Source organism: Lissotriton vulgaris, unplaced genomic scaffold (genome assembly GCF_964263255.1).
Source record: "Lissotriton vulgaris unplaced genomic scaffold, aLisVul1.2 SCAFFOLD_3144, whole genome shotgun sequence".
Classification (NCBI taxonomy): Eukaryota; Metazoa; Chordata; class Amphibia; order Caudata; family Salamandridae; genus Lissotriton; species Lissotriton vulgaris.
This window is the reverse complement of record NW_028246143.1, coordinates 182,864-207,456: the sequence shown is the minus strand read 5'-3', so window position 1 is coordinate 207,456 and position 24,593 is coordinate 182,864. Positions and strand designations below refer to the sequence as shown.

At 47.4% G+C, this 24,593-nt stretch overlaps 1 protein-coding gene across 1 annotated transcript in view; it reads left to right on the top strand.

The window, feature by feature from the left end:
* The window catches only part of LOC147666131 (exostosin-2), a gene marked incomplete at its 5' end in the record, with an annotated part of 199,490 nt that overhangs the window by 52,790 nt on the left and 122,107 nt on the right, over positions 1-24,593 (top strand). Inside the window, one exon of the mRNA XM_086949279.1 lies at positions 425-556. Coding sequence (XP_086805405.1) covers positions 425-556 — 132 coding nt within the window. The remainder of the gene's footprint in view (positions 1-424; positions 557-24,593) is intronic.

Sequence of the window (24,593 nt, the reverse complement as noted above, 5' to 3'; positions counted from 1 at the left end):
TGAAAGGCTGAGCAGTCCGTACGAAGTTCAGGCCTGTAAAACAAATATTCCTGCTGTGGATGCGTCGGTCCACTGAGCCACCAGCGTTGTGTAGCGTGAAAAGAATGAGTAGTTCATTATCACAATAGGTGTTTTTGTCAAATATTTTGGAGCAGTGGTTCTTATCCTGTGGTGTGCGGACCCCTGGGGGTCTGCAACTCCTACTCAGGGGGTCCGCAACTGTTTAGAAAATGAAGCATTAGCAGATTACTGAAGTACATATACATAAATTGCAGTATTTAAAGTTTTAAAGCGCGCTGGAGATGTAAATTAATTTGAAATTGGAGCTGAGAGCCCTCTCCATGTTGGTGGCTCCCATTGAGGGGTTGGGTGGTAGTTCCACAGCATGAGACCCCTGGTACTTACCTGTTCCTTCTCCTTTCAGGCCCGCTGGTTCTGGCAGGGATACTTCAGGTCAATGCAGGCCATCGCCTTGGCCACCCTCCAGATCATCAACGACCGCATCTACCCCTACGCTGCCCGCTCTTACGAGGAGTGGAATGACCCCCCGGCTGTGGTAAGTCTTTCTGCGAAGAGCAAAAACGATGCTTCAGGCGAGAGCCTGCCTTTTATTTGTACTAACCCGTTTTAGGATTACTGGTAATGTAGGGGATATTGGTACCAAAAAAAAGCTTCTCTTTGTTTTTTATGTTTTTTTACACAAACACTTATCTCAAGAAGGTTGTTTGTGGCACCGCTTTGGCCACGAAGGATTTTCTTGTATTTATAATGCTTCTGTTGGGACTTTGTAGACCAGATGCTCAGTGATTTGACCAAATGTAGCCCCATCTGACCTCGAATTGACACATTTCTGGTGACGGTCTCAAGGGTTTACCCAGAACATTGGTTGGATGGTCCTCTGAGTCCTGGTACTCCTGAAATTCATCGAGTGCCATTGGGCTTAAGCGCGGAACTCGGAGAAGAGTCAATCTCTAAACTACACATTGCTTAGAATACGGCCTTGTAATTGAGGCGCTGACAGACTAATCTGACAAGTAACCAATCAAAAAATGTCCTCTTATTTCATAGAAGTATTGTCAGGAAATGAATAGGTGACATTGATTTGTTGGTCTGAGACCCTTTGGATGAGTACACCGCTACACAAAATAAACGCGAAATAGCCGGTTAACAGTTAGCGCTGATCACAGAATAGATGCATCATCGTTTCTCTTTGTTGTGATTCTTATTTCCTTCTTACCCAATGGTTTTCCTTCATGTTCTTGTTTTCGTCTCTCCCCTGACGCATATTCTCAGCCTTTAGATTGTCAATTCCCTGAAGCTCTTTCGCAGCCTATTGTTTGGGTGACGTGTATTTCCAATACTCATATTTAGGGAGCTGCATTTGTCCTTGTTTTTCAGCTCTCCATCAGAGTGTATGTTTTAAAGCTCTCTCCCTCCAGTGCTTCTTCTACCGTTCCCTCAAATACATGCTGTGCTATGTGCCCCCCCCCCCCATCCCTCCACTTCCTGGTTTCCTCGTGTGCTGCTTTCCTGTTTAATGTCTGCCTTCACCCCATGTGCTCCTTGTAGCCCGCACCCGAAGGGTTGCCTGATGTTCCAGCCCCTACTCCCTGCTGCTGCAACCCACGGAACGCCCCCCTCCCCACCTACTGGTTCATGGTTACCCCCATCTCTCGTAGTCCTTAAATTGTATACAACTTTTTTTGGAGGGCCTAACAGCTCCCATGTTCTGCTGGGCCCATCCTCTTTAAGAACTGCTCGTTTGCACAGCTGCAAATATAGATTCTTTTACTACTCTCACTTGCGTCCACATGATGTCATTACCTGCAGCTTTTTAGTTTTTTTTGTTATCTATGATATTCTGCATAAAAAAAGAGCAGGCAAAGCCAGTAGATTACAAAGATGAGCCCTATTGTCGATAATATGCAGTAATGGATTTGACTACTAAACATGCAGTTGTAAAGAACGCAAGCTCACTGCTGAATTTTATACACGTTTTTGTATCATGAAGCAGGCAGCCGTTTCTTTGTGACCGAAGAGAGAAATTGTTTAAGAACTCTGACTCGTTCACTGAAACGCAATGTGCTGCCTTGGGCCAGTGAGCTACAAAGTAACGCGGGGAACTGCGGAAGCCAAGAATAATAAGGTGCAAATGTACACCCTTGCTTTCAGGACTGTTCTTCCTCCTCCTGCTCTTCATGGGCCTAGGCGAAATGATGTTAAGCGGAATGAATCCAGTTATTTTACTCCTACTAATCATGAATCAATAATGTCCACAAATGGATCCGTACATTGTGTAAGAAGACATGTTGATGGTAGATTTAAATCAATGTTGTAAAATACCCCTTCTCTAGGTGTCACTGATGAAAAGTAAAATTGTGAAAAGATGCAATAGTGCCATAAAGAAAAGAATGGACTCTCTCAATGTTCAAAATGGAGTAGAGATACTGACGTCAGCTGAGAAGTGCTCTTTGAATGTGGAATTATAATCTGGCAGAACCCCTTCCTGGAAAGGATGCAAGATCCTGCTGTTGCAGGTGATGTGTCCTCCCAAACTGCAGTGGCAATCCTTTGGCTCTGTGACCAACCCAGAGCAGCTGCTGGCATTAACTGGCTGCATCTGATGATGATGCTGCATCTGATGATGATGCTGCATCTGATGATGATGCTGCATCTGATGATGGATGCTGCATCTGATGTTGCTGCATCTGATGTTGCTGCATCTGATGATGGATGCTGCATCTGATGATTGATGCTGCATCTGACGATGCTGCTGCTTCTGATGATGATGCTGCATCTGATGATTCTGCCCCTGATGATGGATGCTGCATCTGATGTTGCTGCATCTGATGTTGCTGCATCTGATGTTGCTGCATCTGACGAGGGATGCTGCATCTGATGAGGGATGCTGCATCTGATGAGGGATGCTGCACCTGATGATGGATGCTGCACCTGATGATGGATGCTGCACCTGATGATGGATGCTGCACCTGATGATGGATGCTGCACCTGATGATGGATGCTGCACCTGATGATGGATGCTGCACCTGATGATGGATGCTGCATCTGATGATGGATGCTGCATCTGATGTTGCTGCATCTGATGATGGATGCTGCCTCTGATGATGTTGCTGCATCTGATGATGTTGCTGCATCTGATGATGGATGCTGCATCTGATGATGGATGCTGCATCTGATGTTGCTGCATCTGATGATGGATGCTGCATCTGATGATGGATGCTGCATCTGATGTGGCTGCATCTGATGATGGATGCTGCATCTGATGATGGATGCTGCATCTGATGTTGCTGCATCTGATGTTGCTGCATCTGATGTTGCTGCATCTGATGATGCTGCACCTGATGATGGATGCTGCACCTGATGATGGATGCTGCACCTGATGTTGCTGCACCTGATGTTGCTGCACCTGATGTTGCTGCACCTGATGTTGCTGCACCTGATGTTGCTGCATCTGATGTTGCTGCATCTGATGTTGCTGCATCTGATGTTGCTGCATCTGATGATGGATGCTGCCTCTGATGAGGGATGCTGCATCTGATGAGGGATGCTGCATCTGATGAGGGATGCTGCATCTGATGAGGGATGCTGCATCTGATGAGGGATGCTGCATCTGATGAGGGATGCTGCATCTGATGAGGGATGCTGCATCTGATGAGGGATGCTGCATCTGATGATGGATGCTGCATCTGATGATGGATGCTGCATCTGATGATGGATGCTGCATCTGATGTTGCTGCATCTGATGATGGATGCTGCATCTGATGATGGATGCTGCATCTGATGTTGCTGCATCTGATGATGGATGCTGCATCTGATGATGGATGCTGCATCTGATGTTGCTGCATCTGATGTTGCTGCATCTGATGTTGCTGCATCTGATGTTGCTGCATCTGATGTTGCTGCATCTGATGTTGCTGCATCTGATGTTGCTGCATCTGATGTTGCTGCATCTGATGAGGGATGCTGCATCTGACGATGGATGCTGCATCTGACGATGGATGCTGCACCTGACGATGGATGCTGCACCTGACGATGGATGCTGCACCTGACGATGGATGCTGCACCTGACGATGGATGCTGCACCTGACGATGGATGCTGCACCTGACGATGGATGCTGCACCTGACGATGGATGCTGCACCTGACGATGGATGCTGCATCTGACGATGGATGCTGCATCTGACGATGGATGCTGCATCTGACGATGGATGCTGCATCTGATGATGGATGCTGCATCTGATGTTGCTGCATCTGAGGTTGCTGCATCTGATGTTGCTGCATCTGATGTTGCTGCATCTGATGTTGCTGCATCTGATGAGGGATGCTGCATTTGATGATGGATGCTGCATCTGACGATGGATGCTGCATCTGACGATGGATGCTGCACCTGACGATGGATGCTGCATCTGACGATGGATGCTGCATCTGACGATGGATGCTGCATCTGATGATGGATGCTGCATCTGATGATGGATGCTGCATCTGATGGATGCTGCATCTGATGTTGCTGCATCTGAGGTTGCTGCATCTGATGTTGCTGCATCTGATGTTGCTGCATCTGATGTTGCTGCATCTGATGAGGGATGCTGCATTTGATGATGGATGCTGCATCTGACGATGGATGCTGCATCTGACGATGGATGCTGCACCTGATGATGGATGCTGCACCTGATGATGGATGCTGCATCTGATGATGGATGCTGCATCTGATGGATGCTGCATCTGATGTTGCTGCATCTGATGATGGATGCTGCATCTCATGATGGATGCTGCATCTGATGATGGATGCTGCATCTGATGATGGATGCTGCATCTGATGATGGATGCTGCATCTGATGTTGCTGCATCTGATGATGGATGCTGCATCTGATGATGGATGCTGCACCTGATGTTGCTGCACCTGATGTTGCTGCACCTGATGTTGCTGCACCTGATGTTGCTGCATCTGATGTTGCTGCATCTGATGATGGATGCTGCACCTGATGTTGCTGCACCTGATGTTGCTGCACCTGATGTTGCTGCATCTGATGAGGGATGCTGCATCTGATGAGGGATGCTGCATCTGATGAGGGATGCTGCATCTGATGAGGGATGCTGCATCTGATGAGGGATGCTGCATCTGAAGAGGGATGCTGCATCTGATGAGGGATGCTGCATCTGATGAGGGATGCTGCATCTGATGAGGGATGCTGCATCTGCTGAGGGATGCTGCATCTGATGAGGGATGCTGCATCTGATGATGGATGCTGCATCTGATGATGGATGCTGCATCTGATGATGGATGCTGCATCTGATGATGGATGCTGCACCTGATGATGGATGCTGCACCTGATGATGGATGCTGCATCGGATGATGGATGCTGCATCTGATGATGGATGCTGCATCTGATGATGGATGCTGCATCTGATGATGGATGCTGCATCTGATGATGGATGCTGCATAGATGATGGATGCTGCATCTGATGATGGATGCTGCATCTGATGTTGCTGCATCTGATGTTGCTGAATCTGATGTTGCTGCATCTGATGATGCTGCACCTGATGATGGATGCTGCACCTGATGTTGCTGCACCTAATGTTGCTGCATCTGATGTTGCTGCATCTGATGTTGCTGCATCTGATGATGGATGCTGCATCTGATGATGGATGCTGCCTCTGATGAGGGATGCTGCATCTGATGAGGGATGCTGCATCTGATGAGGGATGCTGCATCTGATGAGGGATGCTGCATCTGATGAGGGATGCTGCATCTGATGATGGATGCTGCATCTGATGATGGATGCTGCATCTGATGATGGATGCTGCATCTGATGTTGCTGCATCTGATGATGGATGCTGCATCTGATGATGGATGCTGCATCTGATGTTGCTGCATCTGATGATGGATGCTGCATCTGATGATGGATGCTGCATCTGATGTTGCTGCATCTGATGTTGCTGCATCTGATGTTGCTGCATCTGATGTTGCTGCATCTGATGTTGCTGCATCTGATGTTGCTGCATCTGATGTTGCTGCATCTGATGTTGCTGCATCTGATGAGGGATGCTGCATTTGATGATGGATGCTGCATCTGACGATGGATGCTGCACCTGATGATGGATGCTGCACCTGATGATGGATGCTGCATCTGATGATGGATGCTGCATCTGATGATGGATGCTGCATCTGATGATGGATGCTGCATCTGATGTTGCTGCATCTGATGATGGATGCTGCATCTCATGATGGATGCTGCATCTGATGATGGATGCTGCATCTGATGATGGATGCTGCATCTGATGATGGATGCTGCATCTGATGTTGCTGCATCTGATGATGGATGCTGCATCTGATGATGGATGCTGCACCTGATGTTGCTGCACCTGATGTTGCTGCACCTGATGTTGCTGCACCTGATGTTGCTGCACCTGATGTTGCTGCATCTGATGTTGCTGCATCTGATGATGGATGCTGCACCTGATGTTGCTGCACCTGATGTTGCTGCACCTGATGTTGCTGCATCTGATGAGGGATGCTGCATCTGATGAGGGATGCTGCATCTGAAGAGGGATGCTGCATCTGAAGAGGGATGCTGCATCTGATGAGGGATGCTGCATCTGATGAGGGATGCTGCATCTGCTGGGGGATGCTGCATCTGATGAGGGATGCTGCATCTGATGATGGATGCTGCATCTGATGTTGCTGCATCTGATGATGGATGCTGCATCTGATGATGGATGCTGCACCTGATGATGGATGCTGCACCTGATGATGGATGCTGCATCGGATGATGGATGCTGCATCTGATGTTGCTGCATCTGATGATGGATGCTGCATCTGATGATGGATGCTGCATCTGATGATGGATGCTGCATCTGATGATGGATGCTGCATCTGATGATGGATACTGCATCTGATGATGGATACTGCATCTGATGATGGATGCTGCATCTGATGTTGCTGCATCTGATGTTGCTGAATCTGATGTTGCTGCATCTGATGATGCTGCACCTGATGATGGATGCTGCACCTGATGATGGATGCTGCACCTGATGTTGCTGCACCTGATGTTGCTGCATCTGATGTTGCTGCATCTGATGTTGCTGCATCTGATGTTGCTGCATCTGATGATGGATGCTGCATCTGATGATGGATGCTGCCTCTGATGAGGGATGCTGCATCTGATGAGGGATGCTGCATCTGATGAGGGATGCTGCATCTGATGAGGGATGCTGCATCTGATGATGGATGCTGCATCTGATGATGGATGCTGCATCTGATGATGGATGCTGCATCTGATGATGGATGCTGCATCTGATGTTGCTGCATCTGATGATGGATGCTGCATCTGATGATGGATGCTGCATCTGATGTTGCTGCATCTGATGATGGATGCTGCATCTGATGATGAATGCTGCATCTGATGTTGCTGCATCTGATGTTGCTGCATCTGATGTTGCTGCATCTGATGTTGCTGCATCTGATGTTGCTGCATCTGATGTTGCTGCATCTGATGTTGCTGCATCTGATGAGGGATGCTGCATTTGACGATGGATGCTGCATCTGACGATGGATGCTGCACCTGATGATGGATGCTGCACCTGATGATGGATGCTGCACCTGATGATGGATGCTGCACCTGATGATGGATGCTGCATCTGATGATGGATGCTGCATCTGATGATGGATGCTGCATCTGATGATGGATGCTGCATCTGATGGATGCTGCATCTGATGTTGCTGCATCTGAGGTTGCTGCATCTGATGTTGCTGCATCTGATGTTGCTGCATCTGATGTTGCTGCATCTGATGAGGGATGCTGCATTTGATGATGGATGCTGCATCTGACGATGGATGCTGCACCTGATGATGGATGCTGCATCTGATGATGGATGCTGCATCTGATGATGTTGCTGCATCTGATGATGGATGCTGCATCTGATGATGGATGCTGCATCTGATGATGGATGCTGCATCTGATGGATGCTGCATCTGATGTTGCTGCATCTGATGATGGATGCTGCATCTCATGATGGATGCTGCATCTGATGATGGATGCTGCATCTCATGATGGATGCTGCATCTGATGATGGATGCTGCATCTGATGATGGATGCTGCATCTGATGTTGCTGCATCTGATGATGGATGCTGCATCTGATGATGGATGCTGCACCTGATGTTGCTGCACCTGATGTTGCTGCACCTGATGTTGCTGCACCTGATGTTGCTGCACCTGATGTTGCTGCACCTGATGTTGCTGCACCTGATGATGCTGCACCTGATGATGGATGCTGCACCTGATGTTGCTGCACCTGATGTTGCTGCACCTGATGTTGCTGCATCTGATGAGGGATGCTGCATCTGATGAGGGATGCTGCATCTGATGAGGGATGCTGCATCTGATGAGGGATGCTGCATCTGATAAGGGATGCTGCATCTGAAGAGGGATGCTGCATCTGATGAGGGATGCTGCATCTGATGAGGGATGCTGCATCTGATGAGGGATGCTGCATCTGATGAGGGATGCTGCATCTGATGAGGGATGCTGCATCTGATGTTGCTGCATCTGATGATGGATGCTGCATCTGATGATGGATGCTGCACCTGATGATGGATGCTGCACCTGATGATGGATGCTGCACCTGATGATGGATGCTGCATCGGATGATGGATGCTGCATCTGATGTTGCTGCATCTGATGATGGATGCTGCATCTGATGATGGATGCTGCATCTGATAATGGATGCTGCATCTGATGATGGATACTGCATCTGATGATGGATGCTGCATCTGATGTTGCTGCATCTGATGATGGATGCTGCATCTGATGAGGGATGCTGCATCTGATGAGGGATGCTGCATCTGATGATGGATGCTGCATCTGATGATGGATGCTGCATCTGATGTTGCTGCATCTGATGATGCTGCATCCGATGATGGATGCTGCAACTGATGATGGATGCTGCATCTGATGTTGCTGCATCTGATGATGGATGCTGCATCTGATGATGGATGCTGCACCTGATGATGGATGCTGCACCTGATGATGGATGCTGCACCTGATGATGGATGCTGCATCGGATGATGGATGCTGCATCTGATGTTGCTGCATCTGATGATGGATGCCTCATCTGATGATGGATGCTGCATCTGATGATGGATGCTGCATCTGATGTTGCTGCATCTGATGATGGATGCTGCATCTGATGATGGATGCTGCATCTGATGATGGATGCTGCACCTGATGATGGATGCTGCATCGGATGATGGATGCTGCATCTGATGTTGCTGCATCTGATGATGGATGCTGCATCTGATGATGGATGCTGCATCTGATGATGGATGCTGCATCTGATGATGGATGCTGCATCTGATGATGGATGCTGCATCTGATGTTGCTGCATCTGATGATGGATGCTGCATCTGATGATGGATGCTGCATCTGATGATGGATGCTGCATCTGATATTGCTGCATCTGATGTTGCTGCATCTGATAATGCTGCTGCATCTGATGATGCTGCACTTGATGTTGCTGCACCTGATGTTGCTGCATCTGATGAGGGATGCTGCATCTGATGAGGGATGCTGCATCTGATGAGGGATGCTGCATCTGATGATGGATGCTGCATCTGATGATGCTGCATCTGATGTTGCTGCATCTGATGATGCTGCACCTGATGATGGATGCTGCAACTGATGATGGATGCTGCATCTGATGTTGCTGCATCTGATGATGGATGCAGATGCTGCATCTGATGATGGATGCAGATGCTGCATCTGATGATGGATGCAGATGCTGCATCTGATGATGGATGCAGATGCTGCATCTGACGATGGATGCTGCATCTGACGATGGATGCTGCATCTGACGATGGATGCTGCCTCTGACGATGGATGCTGCCTCTGACGATGGATGCTGCCTCTGACGATGGATGCTGCCTCTGACGATGGATGCTGCCTCTGACGATGGATGCTGCCTCTGACGATGGATGCTGCATCTGACTATGGATGCTGCCTCTGACGATGGATGCTGCCTCTGACGATGGATGCTGCCTCTGACGATGGATGCTGCCTCTGACGATGGATGCTGCCTCTGACGATGGATGCTGCCTCTGACGATGGATGCTGCCTCTGACGATGGATGCTGCCTCTGACGATGGATGCTGCCTCTGACGATGGATGCTGCCTCTGACGATGGATGCTGCCTCTGTTGATGGGTGCTGCATCTGATGATGGATGCAGATGCTGCATCTGATGATGGATGCAGATGCTGCATCTGATGATGGATGCAGATGCTGCATCTGATGATGGATGCAGATGCTGCATCTGACGATGGATGCTGCATCTGACGATGGATGCTGCATCTGACGATGGATGCTGCCTCTGACGATGGATGCTGCCTCTGACGATGGATGCTGCATCTGACGATGGATGCTGCCTCTGACGATGGATGCTGCCTCTGACGATGGATGCTGCCTCTGACGATGGATGCTGCCTCTGACGATGGATGCTGCCTCTGACGATGGATGCTGCCTCTGACGATGGATGCTGCCTCTGACGATGGATGCTGCCTCTGACGATGGATGCTGCCTCTGACGATGGATGCTGCCTCTGATGTTGCTGCCTCTGATGATGCTGCCTCTGTTGATGCTCCCTCTGTCGATGCTCCCTCTGTCGATGCTCCCTCTGTCGATGCTCCCTCTGTCGATGCTCCCTCTGTTGATGCTCCCTCTGTTGATGCTCCCTCTGTTGATGCTGCCTCTGTTGATGCTCCCTCAGATGATATATAACATTGGCTCTAGCCTAAAGAGGCATTTGTTTATGTGCATTGAGGTGTGGCCCCATTCAAATGAGGGAAACACTTTGCCTCTGTGCCCACGCTTTAGTATGGCGATAGACACAGAGGCTGTGAAAAGGCACACTGTGTGACACGAAGAGGTGGCAGGCAGTCATTGCACTCTTCTTGAGCATGGAAAGGGAACAAATGGACCCCTCTTATCCACTGACACGCCCCGGCAGGTAGGTGTAGTCACTCACTGAACCCTCCCGCAGAGGGATCACAGTCTCCCTTGAAAGTGCAGACTGAATGCCGTGCTACATCTTTGACTAGTGTGCTGCCCTCAGTAAAGTGCAAGGTCGTAGATGCCCTTGGGGCAGCACATAATCAGTAGTGTGGCACGCTGTCCCTGTTTATGCCGGCACACCATGGTAAAGATGCACTGCCGAAAAAACAGGGAGAAGGCCCACTGGTGGATGTGCGGCCCCAGGTTGGCTTTATTGAACCGTGTAACTCTAAACTGCTCTTTGATTGATGAATGTCTTTTACTGAATTATACCTGCTTTTAACAGCAGGACCTGCACACTCTTTTGTTTATTATTCCGCCATAAGTTCTGACATCTCGGGGACAATTTTGTACTTATGCTGCTTCTGGGACCTGGTCCTTTTTGCAGGGTTATTGATCCCCAAACTTTTTGCCGCCTTCCTCCTATCTATTTTTCTGACCTTCTTTTTGTTGGCTTTAGGACTCTGGGCACCTCACCACTGCTCATCAGTGCTAGAGTGCTTATGCTCTTGTCTCTAAAACATGGTATGATTGGTTTCTCCATGATTGGCATATTTGATAATCCCTAGTATGGTGCACTGCGTGTTCCTGTAAATCAAGTGCTACTAGTGGACCTGCTAATCCAAAGGAGGCTTAGGTCCTTGCGCAAACTAGATTGGACCACTTCTATTGTGTAAACTAACAAGGTATCTACTTGCCATATTTGTTAATTTATTCAAAAATAAAGGTACCAATGTTCTGATTTCAGAAGTCCGTGTGGATTTATTTTTTCTTTTTTAGAAAAATCTTTTTCATTAAGGCATGTCTCAAGGGCAACACTTTGTTTGTTTTTTCTGTTTTCAAAACTAACATTGCACAGTTGATATACATGAGGTACCAAACAACATATAATGACCTGCTGACATATTCATATACAGAAACAACATCAAATATGTGGCCTTTCTTTGACCAGTCCTTCATTAACACAAGCCGTATTGTTCACTTTATATTATGTATAGTGTGTCCTGCCAATCTGTATTGCCCTGGGGTTGCTGATTTTTAATGTTGTCTAAAAGAGTAGCTACAATTCTGGATCCCTCTCAGACACTGTTGATGCGACTGTCCTTTCCCACGGACATGGGTCAACGCGTTCCAAGCTCTAACCATTCCAGGGGTTCTTCTCTGGTACCTTTACTAGTGGACCTGCAGCTCTGATTGTGCCACACACATAAGTAGCCCTTCATACCAGTTTCAGGCCCGCCACAGAGAGCCTTTGTGTGCAGTTTTAAAACTGCCATTGCAGTCTGGCAGGTTCGCCTGCCTGCCAGGCTCAAATGTTCCCTTTTATTATGTGTAGGCCCAAGCTAGCCCCATAGGCAGGGTACAATGTATTTAAAAGGTAGGACATGTATTTCTGAATTTTACAAGTCTTGGTAGTGAAAAATTGTTAGCTTTGTTTTTCACTACAGCAAGGCCCATCTCTCTCATAGGTTAGCATTGGAGCTGCCTTGTAATATCTTACAAGTGTATCTTCTGTTTGGGAGCTGATAGAAAAATGAGTTTGGTGACTCTGGACTCACAATTTAAAAACATATCTTTTAGTGAAGTTGGTTTTTAAATTGCAAGTCTGAAAATGCCACCTTTAGATAGTTAAACACACAAAAACGTCTAGCTGGCTTTTTAGTAGGCTGCCACTAATTTAAGCAGACAAAGACCAAACTATCTGATAAGATGGTCGATGGCATTTAATGATTCATCATTGTTCATTATTTTTCATAATTTCATCTGAATTTTAACAAGACCAAAAAACAAAATACTTCATAAATTACATGTTGCTGATGACTAGAATATCAGCCTAATTGTTTGCAAATTGATTATTATTTGTAATTCATGTTAATGTCATGTAAATTGTGAAGTGTTTCGTTTTTCTGTCTTGTTTAAATTCTAATGAAAATATAAAAAATAATGAACAAGGATGAATCATTAAATGATGTTGACCATCTTATCAGATAGTTTGTTCTTAGTCTGCTTAAATTAGTGACATCCTACTAAAGCTGGAAGTTTTTGTGTTTATCATTTATTGGCCCATTCCAGCTGTGTTAAGGGCCTTCCCCTTACATATCTAAAAACCTTTAGAAAGTTAGCATTTTCTCCCTTAGCCATGTTGTGCCTCTGCCTGTCCCTGGAATACATGTCTGGGTTGGATGACAGTTGGCATTTATGAATTCACTCTAGACAGTCACACACCAAGGGAGTGTATGCCCTGCATATCTTGGTGGCCCATCACCAGGGTGATGAGTCTTTCTGAGCTAGAGTGGTGGGAGGAGTTGACATTTGAACCTAAATAGGACTGTGCCTGTCCCCACACAAAGAGCTGCATGCCTCTCTGTAGTGTCTCTGTAGCCAGGGTCAGGAATGACAGGGTCTTGTGCACTACAGATACTTTTCTATGAAGTATCTCTACTTCAAATGCTACAAATGGTATAAGTACTGGACCTCTGACACATGAATTGAGGACATTCTGCCAGGAAGAAGAGTTGTTGTGCTGCAAGGACTTTGCTGTTTGATTTGCTGTGCTGGCCTGCTGCTACTGTCCTAGGAGAGAGAGGACTGTACTTTGCTGTCTGCATCCTGCTTTCTATAGTTTCTCCAAGGGCTTGATTTGAGCTTGCCTACAGTTGGAAATCTACCACCGGGGCTCTTCTGCTGAGAGCCCTACTTGGCAAATTGTGACAACTCCAGTTTGTAGGCTCTTGGAAGTGAGTTTCATTGCTACCAGAAGAACCCAACTTCGAACTACTTCGGAACCCGCGACAGTTACTTTGACGCCATGTCGCTGCCTGCACCGAAGCTGTGGTCTCCCCGCTCATCGCAATAACCTAGACTTATGATGCAGGTTCTGATGACGACAAGGCGCCTCTGAAGAACTACCACTGTGGGAGTCTCACGCACCGCACCAACAACGTCTGTGACACACCGCTCTGACTCTGTATCCGCAGCTGTGGCCCAGTGGTTCGACCTTGACGTCGCAAAACCGAATCCTTGCGTCTTGAAATCCAACATCTCATGGCTGCCGCTCAGCTGTAAGGAACCAAGGGTCATCTCTGCAACCACTGCATCACCTCCCCTGCACTCTGAATGTCTGTGGGTGTCAGCGACTCCACAGCCGACAACTCACTTGCTTCAGTGACTCCTCGCCTCCCCTTCGTCTTGCATCATCTTTGATTTCCGACACCTACAACGTCTGCGTGAGTCCAGAGGCCTTGCCCTTGCTCTATTGAGGTTGGACTGACTTTGTGTAGTCATCGACGTCCAGCGCAACCAGAGTTCCCCATTGGAGCTATTGTCTTCTAAGAGTTATACTTAATTTAATCTTTGAAAATTCATATCTTGATTTGTGTATGTTGGAGTTTTGTTGTTTTGGTCTAGTTTTACTCAGGCAAATATTGGCTATTTTTTTTAAACTGCTGTGGAGTACTTTTGTGATGTTTTACTGTGTTACCTTACACATTGCCTCTGGGGATAAGCCTGACTGCTCTTGTCATGCTACCAAGGGGGTGAGCACGAGTATTTAGGAGTGTGTAACTTACCCTGACTAGAGTGAGGGTCCCTACTTGGACAGGGTGCAAACCTTTGCAAACTAGAGACCCCATTTCTAACAGTGCTTCCTTTTCATATCCTGACTTTCAATCCACCTCTGTCAAAACATCTTCTCCTTAGACAAGTTGCGTTTGAAATATTTAATAATATTGCTAATGAACATATTAATTTTCAGCACTAAGTGAACACCCCTGAGGTGCGCTGGAAGTGGCAAATGTGGGAATTGTTCCAGCTTCCTCCGGTCCTACGACTTGTCCTTGAACTTCCGTTTGTGCAGAGAGTAGAGAGTCGGTGCCTTTATCTGGATATTTCACAGTTTTGGAAAACTAGTTGGTATACGTTCACCGCAGGTATCTGAGGGGGATGTATGACGTTAAAACGCATACTTTTACATCGCATACCATTATAACGCGATTTTTACAATGCAGGATCCTTTACAACGAATTCCTTTACAACGCATGTCATTACATAGCAGATGCTATTACAACGCATGCCATTACAATGTAAGTATAGGTAAGTATATCATTTTTTTAAAAATTGTAAGTAATATATTTAATTAATTTAATTTATTTAATGTAGTTTTTTTTTAAACTGAACCCTTAAAATACCCCTGTACCCCAAACCTATCCCTAATCCCTAAAGCTACCCATGTACACCAAAACCCAAACCTAGCCCTGAACCCTAAAAATACTCCTGTACCCCATACCCCAAACCTTGCCCTGAACCCTAAAAATACCCCTGTACCCCATAACCCAAACCTAGCCCTGAACATTTAAAATACCCCTGTACCCCAAAACCCAAACCTAGCCCTGAACCCTAAAAATACCCCTGTACCCCCTGAACCCTAAAAATACCCCTGTACCCCATAACCCAATCCTAGCCCTGAACCCTAAAAATACCAATGTACCCCATAACCCAAACCTAGCCCTGAACCCTAAAAATACCCCTGTACCCCATAACCCAAACCTAGCCCTGAACATATAAAATACCCCTGTACCCCAAAACCCAAACCTAGCCCTGAACCCTAAAAATACCCCTGTACCCCATAACCCAAACCTAGCCCTGAACATTTAAAATACCCCTGTACCCCAAAACCCAAACCTAGCCCTGAACCCTAAAAATACCCCTGTACCCCCTGAACCCTAAAAATACCCCTGTACCCCATAACCCAATCCTCGCCCTGAACCCTAAAAATACCAATGTACCCCATAACCCAAACCTAGCCCTGAACCCTAAAAATACCCCTGTATCCCATAACCCAAACCTAGCCCTGAACCCTTAAAATACCCCTGTACCCCAAAACCCAAATTAAATAAATGTTTTAAAAAAGATAAACTTACCTATACTTACATTGTAATGGCATGCGTTGTAATAGCATCTGCTATGTAATGTCATGCGTTGTAAAGGCATGCGTTGTAAAGGATCCTGCGTTGTAGTAGTTGCGTTGTAACAGTAGTCCATTGTAATAGTTGCGTTGTAACTGTTGTTTCCCATCTGAGGGTACTACTGCATCAATGTTAAAGCCCCTTGTAACCAGATCTAAATGACGTCCTGCATGAAAAAGCAGGCGCGCGTCTGGCCTTAGCTACCTTTCTGCATTTGAATGCCTCATCTTGTTGTGATCTGCTTTCTGTACCGGAGCAGGTTAGCTATTCTGTACCAGAGCGGGTTAGCTGTGCTGAACCGGAGCAGGTTAGCTGTGCTGTACCAGTGTAGCTTAGCTGCTCTATACTAGAGCAGGTTAGCTGTTCTGTACCGGAGCAGGTTAGCTGTGCTGAACCGGAGCAGGTTATCTTTGCTGTACCGGAGTAGCTTAGCTGCTCCATACTAGAGCAGGTTAGCTGTTCTGTACCGGAGCAGGTTAACTGTGCTGAACCGGAGCAGGTTAGCTGTGCTGAACCGGAGCAGGTTAGCTGTGCTGAACCGGAGCAGGTTAGCTGTGCTGAACTGGAGCAGGTTAGCTGTGCTGTACCGGAGTTGGTTAGCTGCTCTATACCGGAGTTGGTTAGCTGCTCTGTACCGAAGCAGGTTAACTGCTCTGTACCGAAGCAGGTTAGCTGCTCTGTACCGAAGCAAGCTAACTGCGCTGTACCGGAGCAGGTTAGCTGTGCTGTACCTGAGCAGGTTAGCTGTGCTGTATGTATGTATGTATGTATGTATGTATGTATGTATGTATTGCCTACTTATATAGCGCATATCTGTCACCCAAAGGGTATCCTGGTGCTTTGACTTTTTCAGACCAACAATGCAGTCACAATATTACATTGCCCTGGGGAACAAATGGGACTTCAAGCCTTTCTTAAATGAGGCGAGTTCCCCCGTGCTACTTAGGACCAATGGCAGAGATTGGCCGCAGTATAGCCAAAGGAACGCCCACCCATTCGTATCCTCCGGATCTTAGGAACTGTGGCCATGCATGCCGATGAGGATCGCAAAGGTCTGGAAGTCGAGTACCAGGAGAAAAGCTCTTGCAGCGGGACAGACCCCAGGCCATGAAGGGCCTTGAACACTATACATGATGCTTTAAAACAAATGCGCTGGCGTACCGGTAGCCAGTGAAGGTCCTGGAGCGCCAGGGAAGAGGAAGCCGAGCGAAATCGAGAAAGGGCCAACTTAGCTGCCATATTCTGAATGCGCTGCAGTCTTCCGATCAAGATGTCTGGAGCGCCCAGAAGTAGTGCGTTACAGTAGTCAAGCCTACTGAGAATGAGACTACGCACTACCTCTTGTCTGGCTAGAGGCGGAAGCATAGGAAGAATGTTACGGAGGATACGGAGCAGCATCATACATGTGGCGACTGTTTTATTTACAAACTCATCAAGCTGTAAATTAGGTACAAACATAACGCCCAGACTACGCGCGGAATCTGCTGCTGCAACCGTGCCCTGGAAAGAAGTGGGCCAAAAATCCACCGGCAAAGGCCGAGGAATACGGTCCATAGAGCAATGCAGCACCTCGGTTTTGGAACAGTTAAACTGGAGTGAGTTGAGGCGCCGCCAGTTCGCGGTGGCTGCCATGCAGCGATGAAAGGTCTCCTGAGACACAGCCTCCCTGCCTTCTAAGGAGAAGATGAGCTGCGTATCATCAGCATAGTTCATGACTTAGATACCGAATGACTTAATCAGCTTAACTAGGGGGCGAAGGAAGAGATTAAATAAAATGGGGCTAATGGCCGACCCCAGAGGTACCCCTTGCCCCACTTTTTTTATGCCAGATTTGTAAGGTGGTAGGGCCACTACCTGATGTCGATCCTGAAGATAGGAAACCAGCCAGTCTCTAGCCAGATCAATCACCCCAGCTTCCTCCAATCTGCTGATGAGAGTGGCGTGGTTGACTGTATCGAACGCGGCCGACACATCCAGCAGCACTAAAAAGGCTGCTCGACCTGAGTTGACACGCGAACGAAGATCATCCAGGACAACCACTAGTGCAGATTTGGTGCCGTGGGCAGGCCTAAAGCCGAACTGGGCCACATCCAGCCAGGTGTTAGCTTCCAAAAACCTGGATAGATGTTTAGTGACCCACCTCTCCAAGATCTTAATAGGAAAAGGAAGCAGCGAGATTGGCCGGTAGTTCCCCCAACAAGAGGGGTCCAATGTTGCATTCTTCAGGAGAGGAGAAACCACTGCCAGTTTCCAACTATCCGGAACCGTGGCGGTAGTGAGTGATTGACAGCAGGTGGCAAACAGAGGGAAAAAAAGTTCCTCTTGAAACATCTTCCAGAGTCTATGGTCCATAGGAGAGCCTGAGGACACCCCGTTTGCCAATTGGCAAAACTCCTCATATAAAGGGAGGGGAAAGCTGTCGAGCCAAGCCCGTTCCATCCCAGCCTCAGAGGTCACCGGAATAGATAGAGGAGCCGAGTCCAGCGAACACTGAGGGCAAGGGAAAGTTGGATCAGAGAGCCCACTCAGAATGGTGGCGATCTTGTCCTCAAAAGCCGCTGCTAAGGAATCACAGAGGGACTGAGAAGCCGGGATGCTGTTGGTCACACAGGCCGGATGAGAAAGATCCTGAACAATTTTAAACAAGGTCTGAGATTTGTTTGCTGCCTGGGCCAGCGTCTCCTCAAGGAACTTGGCTTTGGCACTTTTCATTTGCGCTTTATAGCACCGGAGGGCCTGTTTGTAACAGGCTTTGTCTGACTCAGAGTAGTGCTTCCTCCAGGCTCTCTCAGCCTGCTTACACCGCAGTTTCTGTACTGTAGTAGGTTAGCTGGTCTGTACCAGAGCAGGTTGACTGTGCTGTACAGGAGTAGGTTAGCTGTTCTTGGTATTACATGCCCGTCAAACTGTACACCCATGTACGGAAGCTTGCCTTTCTCTGGGCACTCTCTCAGTAGATGAGTAATTGTAACTGCATTTATACAGCGCTTACTACCCCAGGCGAGGCGTTGTACTCCGGGCAGCACGGCACTGACTCCGGAACCCAAAATGAGTCCTTAGTCCAGGGTTATAGTTTACTGTTAGTTATTAGTCTTGTGCGCACAAGCAAACCATTCCGTAGTGTCTAGTATAGCGCCTAGGTGCTACTGCCTGCTCTTGTGGCTGCATGCACATCATTCTCATGCAAGCCACAAAAGACCACTACTGGTTTGTTTTCACGATATAGGTTCTCACCAGTTACCTCTGCTATCAAAGCCTGTGACACAGACTTCTGCCGGAAGTGTGCCCTCCCACGCTTCCGGCCCTCAGTTCGCGCGCTCAGGATAGCGCCTGGAGATGATTGCCTTTATAGCGGCCACCGATTGAGTCTCTAGAGCCCGTTCTCGTGTCCTAAGCATGAGACGTCCTCTCTGCACGTGTGCAGCGCGTTACCACGGTAACATGGCGCATTTTAAAAGCTACCCCATGCACACGCCTGCAGTGCAAGGCGCTCGAATGATGAAACTCTTCTCTGACAGTGCCCTTTGACCCCTGTGAGATGGGAAGCAAGAGGAGAAACTTTCTCAACGCGCTTGCCGTAGCTGCGTTGTGCGTAATTGGAGCAAAAAAGCAAAATAAATCAAGTCGTGTTCCCAGTGACCGGTCGCTCTTAATTGAAGCCACCCTGCGGCTCTCGTCCCTGGACCCGGGCCCTGCTCTGCTCTCCGCCCCGCTTTTGAAGTTGCCCTCTGCCTGCACGGGCCTCCTCCCTCCTTCTGTGGTCGCTCCGCTTCTAATGAGCAGGAGTGGAGTCACATCCTTTACGCCAGGAAGCAGTAAACGTGCGGCAGGTGGCGGAAGCGTCATCCCGGGCTCTCTGGAGGGAGCCAAGTGAAGCGAGATGCTAGACACGTGAACGAAGCGTGGAGTCTGAGCTGCCAGGCCAGGGGGGCACCTCTGGTTTACCCCCTCTACCCAGGATGCCCCTGTGCCCTCCTGCTCGACGGCTGGACTCCTGGCTCGGAGGCTTTAGATCCGCGGCCTCTAACCTTTTCTGTAATATGAGCTACTTCTGTTCAAAGAAAATCAACCACAGGTGCTAACAGGATTATTGTTGCAATAGGGACCTCGACAGACCAGATTATGGTTGTGGCCACCATCCTATGCAAGGTCAACTCAGTACAACTAACTGGCAGGGCAGCCAGCAGACATGCAAGCAAGGGTTTGGCATTTGGAATGTCTTTAGGTAGTTAATAAATACATATATACATACATACATACATGCATGCATACATTCATGCATATATATATATATATATATATATATATATATATATATTTATACACACGTGCGTGCATACATACATATGTCCATACATATACAAATACGTATGTGCATACTTATACATACATGCATACATACATACATTCATGCATACATACATACATACATACATACATTCATGCATGCATACATACATGCATGCATAGATACATACATTCATGCATACATACATACAGACATACATAGTGCAATGCTTTTGGCACCAAGGTAACTATGATAATAGTAATACGTGATGCCACAGCAATTATCACTCAAATACCAACTATATCTTTTTTTTAATGGAAATTCAATCATTTTTCTTAAAAGATTAGTTTGACTTCTGAAAATGTATATATTTTCAAGTAAAACACACACTTTTCACTGTTGGTATAAATATATTAATTCACCCAAGCAAAAGCTTCTATTCTAGTAGACTGGAATGCACACAAAAGAGCTACTCACGGGTAGCTGGAGAGCTACCAGTAGTTCATGAGGTACTCGTTGGAGAAGCCGGCTTTAGATGTTGGTAGAACTCCATTTGAAACAGACACGAGGAAGGGAGCCAGAGTCGTGGTACTGCTTAGCGCAGACATTCTCCCACACAGGCCGACTTGCAAAGCCTAATGAATGGACCTTGGCAGAGGAAGAATGCTTCCAACCTCCAACCCTGGTGGTTTTGTTAACAAGGAGCTCTGGGCCTGCAGCAAGGACCGTGACGCAGGGGTCTGCCGGGAATGATGGAGAGAGTGCTTGGCCACATACGACTGCCCCGGCACTGAGGACATATGGCGCCTCATGAGACGCCTGCACATGGCTACAAGTCTCGCCATTAGCCCAGAATATTTGAGATGAATGCATTTTGCCCTCTTCGTGCACACTTCTTCCTTTCTGAAAGTTGAACATTCAGCATAGTCCTGTTTCTGGGAGAGAGGGGCCGGGGGCCACCTCGCTGGAGATTTGTGGCTCGTAGGATAGGCTTCCATTGCTGAAATCTTCCAGAGGACGCCTTGTGATGGTTATTGATGTACCTTTATTCTCCTGGGAAGAATTGTGTCAAGCTGAAAAAAACTGTGTTGACGCGATAGCGACTGGCAACCTCCAGCTCTCCCTTGCTTTCATTCTCTACTCACTGTACAGAACATAGTTATATATCTATGTGATTCAAATTCAGTCTCCTGTCACAATTATTCTAGCACTGTTAATACTGGGGGTGTACAGAACTCGCAGAGTTTTACTCCAGGGAATTCTGCGGAGTTACCTAAAAACTCTGAGATTCCTTGGAGTTCTGCCAGCGGCGAATTCCGACCCAACACTTTGCTCGTGCTGATTTTAACCGCCGGGAACTTGTCCCGCACTGCAAAATCAGCTCGAACAGCACTAGGCGCCATGTCGGAGGGCGCTACTTCTTTCTACCGCTCGAGTACATTTTCAGTTTGAGCAGCAACTTTCTCAACGCAAGCATTAGTGAACTGCCGCGACGGCCGGCGTTGAGAAATCTCGGCGAGAGGCGGTCTAACAGTCATTTTTCTTGCTCGCGTTCGCAAACCTAATGTAGGCGAGCCATGCATGAGAAAAACATCGCACTTGGCTGAGTTTTTGCTGAACTCGGCGTTCCAAGCGGAGCATGGATTGGGTGAAACTCCTTCAGCTGAGTGGAGTTTACTGCCCACCCCGAGTTAATACTCAGACTTGTTTCCTACCATTTGCAGCAAGTATGTTCCCTTTTACATCACAACTTTCAAGATTTGAAACGCCATTGTTGGTGTGCAGAGTTTGTGACATAGCAACTGTCCTGTCTTGGTGCAGTCAAGTACAAAAGGTCCAATGACTACTGACTGGATAGTAACATTCAGCAATAATCCTCGGTGTCCAGTGGACCGCTCAGGCTACTTCACTTGCTGTACTAGTGATTGCCTCACCCATGTCCTGTACATATGTTGGCATATGGTATTTCTAAAGCATATACCTACCCAAAGGTAGCAGCGCACTGTACAGCGCCAAAGATAACCATAAAGTCAGTGAGTGACAGGAGACGTGGCTGGGCTGTGCATGTTTAATGCAGTGTGATGTGGTGCTCTTTAAAGGGGTGAGTCTAATGGTCTTTTTCTAAATTGGAGCAGCGTTGGGACAGGCCTGATGGACACAGGATAATGTTTGAGATCCTGGGTGCACAGATAAAAATGCCAGCTGCCTTGTTTTTTTCTTTTTTTACACTTGATAGTCTGCAGTATGACAGTGCCTTTGCTTTGGGTGTGTTGAGGACCACCAGAGATGGTGTGCATGTCCGCAAGAGATCAGGCCGCTGACTGATGGCTTTGTAATTAATGCAGCTGGTTTTGAAGAGATGTGTGGTTTGGTAAGGGCAGCCAATATGGTTTCTTGAGGATGGGGGAGATGTGATCACATTTCTTAAGGCCTTGAATGAGACATACTTAATGAGTGCCAGTGTTAGGTTTGGAAAGCCATGAAGAAGGGCATTACCATCATCCAGGTGCAAGAGTGTGAGGGCTTGATCATCAGTTCTGAAGTAACTTTTTAGAAGAAATGGTTTAGCTTTCTCTAGTTTGCTCGTCTGGCCACCAGATGGAGTCCCACCATTTGAAATGCTGATCCTGATTTTGGTCTGGTCGGTGTTCAGCTTCAGACAGTTGGTCTTGATCCAGTGGACGATTTCTGTCATGCAGGCGGTGAACTTAAGCCGGGTTCTGGGCATCTTGTCTTTAAGGGAGAGAATGAGCTGTGTGTTGTCGATTGAGGGGTCGTTGAGGTATTCAGTGAGGTGCCTGTTGATGATTTCCTCCTCGACCTTGGTCGGGAATGTTAGCAGGGAGATCGGTCTGTAGTTGGCGAGAGTTATACTGCCCACAGTTTCTTCAGCAATGGGCGGGCAATTGCCTGCTTGAAAGCAAATGGGGAGCTTGCAGACGAGGTGGACGCATTCAACACAGGTGGGAGCATAGCGATGATGTGTTGCAGTCCTCAGGAGTAGGGGTGATGCGGGTGATGTGGTTGGCATTGGTTCTTTGGATAATATCAGGACGCATTTGGCACGGTCTGCCGGGTCCTGTTGCAGAGTGAAGTTGCAGAAATTGGCTGAGTTTTTTTCTGGCAACAAGGAAAAATTGGGTACCACTTCCTCTGTCTAGAAGCTCTAAGATGGTGGCTGGGCCCGTATGAGATATCACAGTAAGTCAGTGAACTGGCGGGTTCCTTGAACATCGGGGCGGAAGGGCAGGTATGATAACATTAAAGTGCTGGACACAGCAAATCAAACAGCCATTCTTGACAAAGTGCGCAAACACACAGTGGTAATCAATACATGGTATAAAATATTAGGTTGGGTTATCATGGGGCCAACCTGAAGCCTCATATATCTGCCTCATATCTCTTGATTTAAATTATAATCCTTTCGCAGACCGGAATTTCCTCTCGAGGCTCTATACAAGATGTATTCTGCCTTTCATGGGACCCTTATCTCATTTATGCATTCTCACCTCTGCTGTTGTTCCTGCAGGTCCTGAAGTTTAGAAAGGACTTGGCACATTGAGTGGTTAATTTGAAAAAAAATTAAGTGCTGGGGCATTCGTAAGGAGGCAGTTTGCACCAGCCCATTTCTCAGGTTAGCGCCGCCTAAAACAGAACCAACTACTAATCATGAAAGTTGGGAAAGTATGTGGTGTAATGGCCAGAGCTGCTGACTTCAGAACTGGAGAACCAGATTCATGTCTCGGCATTGGCTCAACATCCTGTGATTTTGGGCAAATCACTTAATTTCCCTCTGCCCACCATAAATGAATGTATTCTCAACTGGTGCTCATGAAAAGCTCCAGTGTTGATGATTAAGTGCCGGTGCTGAGCCCTGGAAACCATGGCTCATCTTTAACCCCAGACTTGGCTCGGAGGGTTTGATACCATGTACTGCTGGATATAAGCCATTCACTTTAGCTTCTTCCATCTTTGAGGCGATCAACTGTTCCAGCAGAATGGCAGAGTCCTGCAGTTGAACATCCGCAGGCTACTCTAGGATGCTTGGAGAATGAGTGGAATCAACAGAGTGGCTTTGACCTCCCTCCAGAAGTGGTTGAATGTGATTTGGGGAGCTTGACACTCATCTGCAAAGCCCACCAATCGGGCTGCTGGTCTACATTAATCACCTGGTGCGAGGGGAGGCAGGTTGGTCCTCTTGAGGCCAAGCTTTCTGATGTTGTACTGTTTTTTTCTCTAGACTGGCAAGTCTTTCCCATGTGTATGATTCTATAT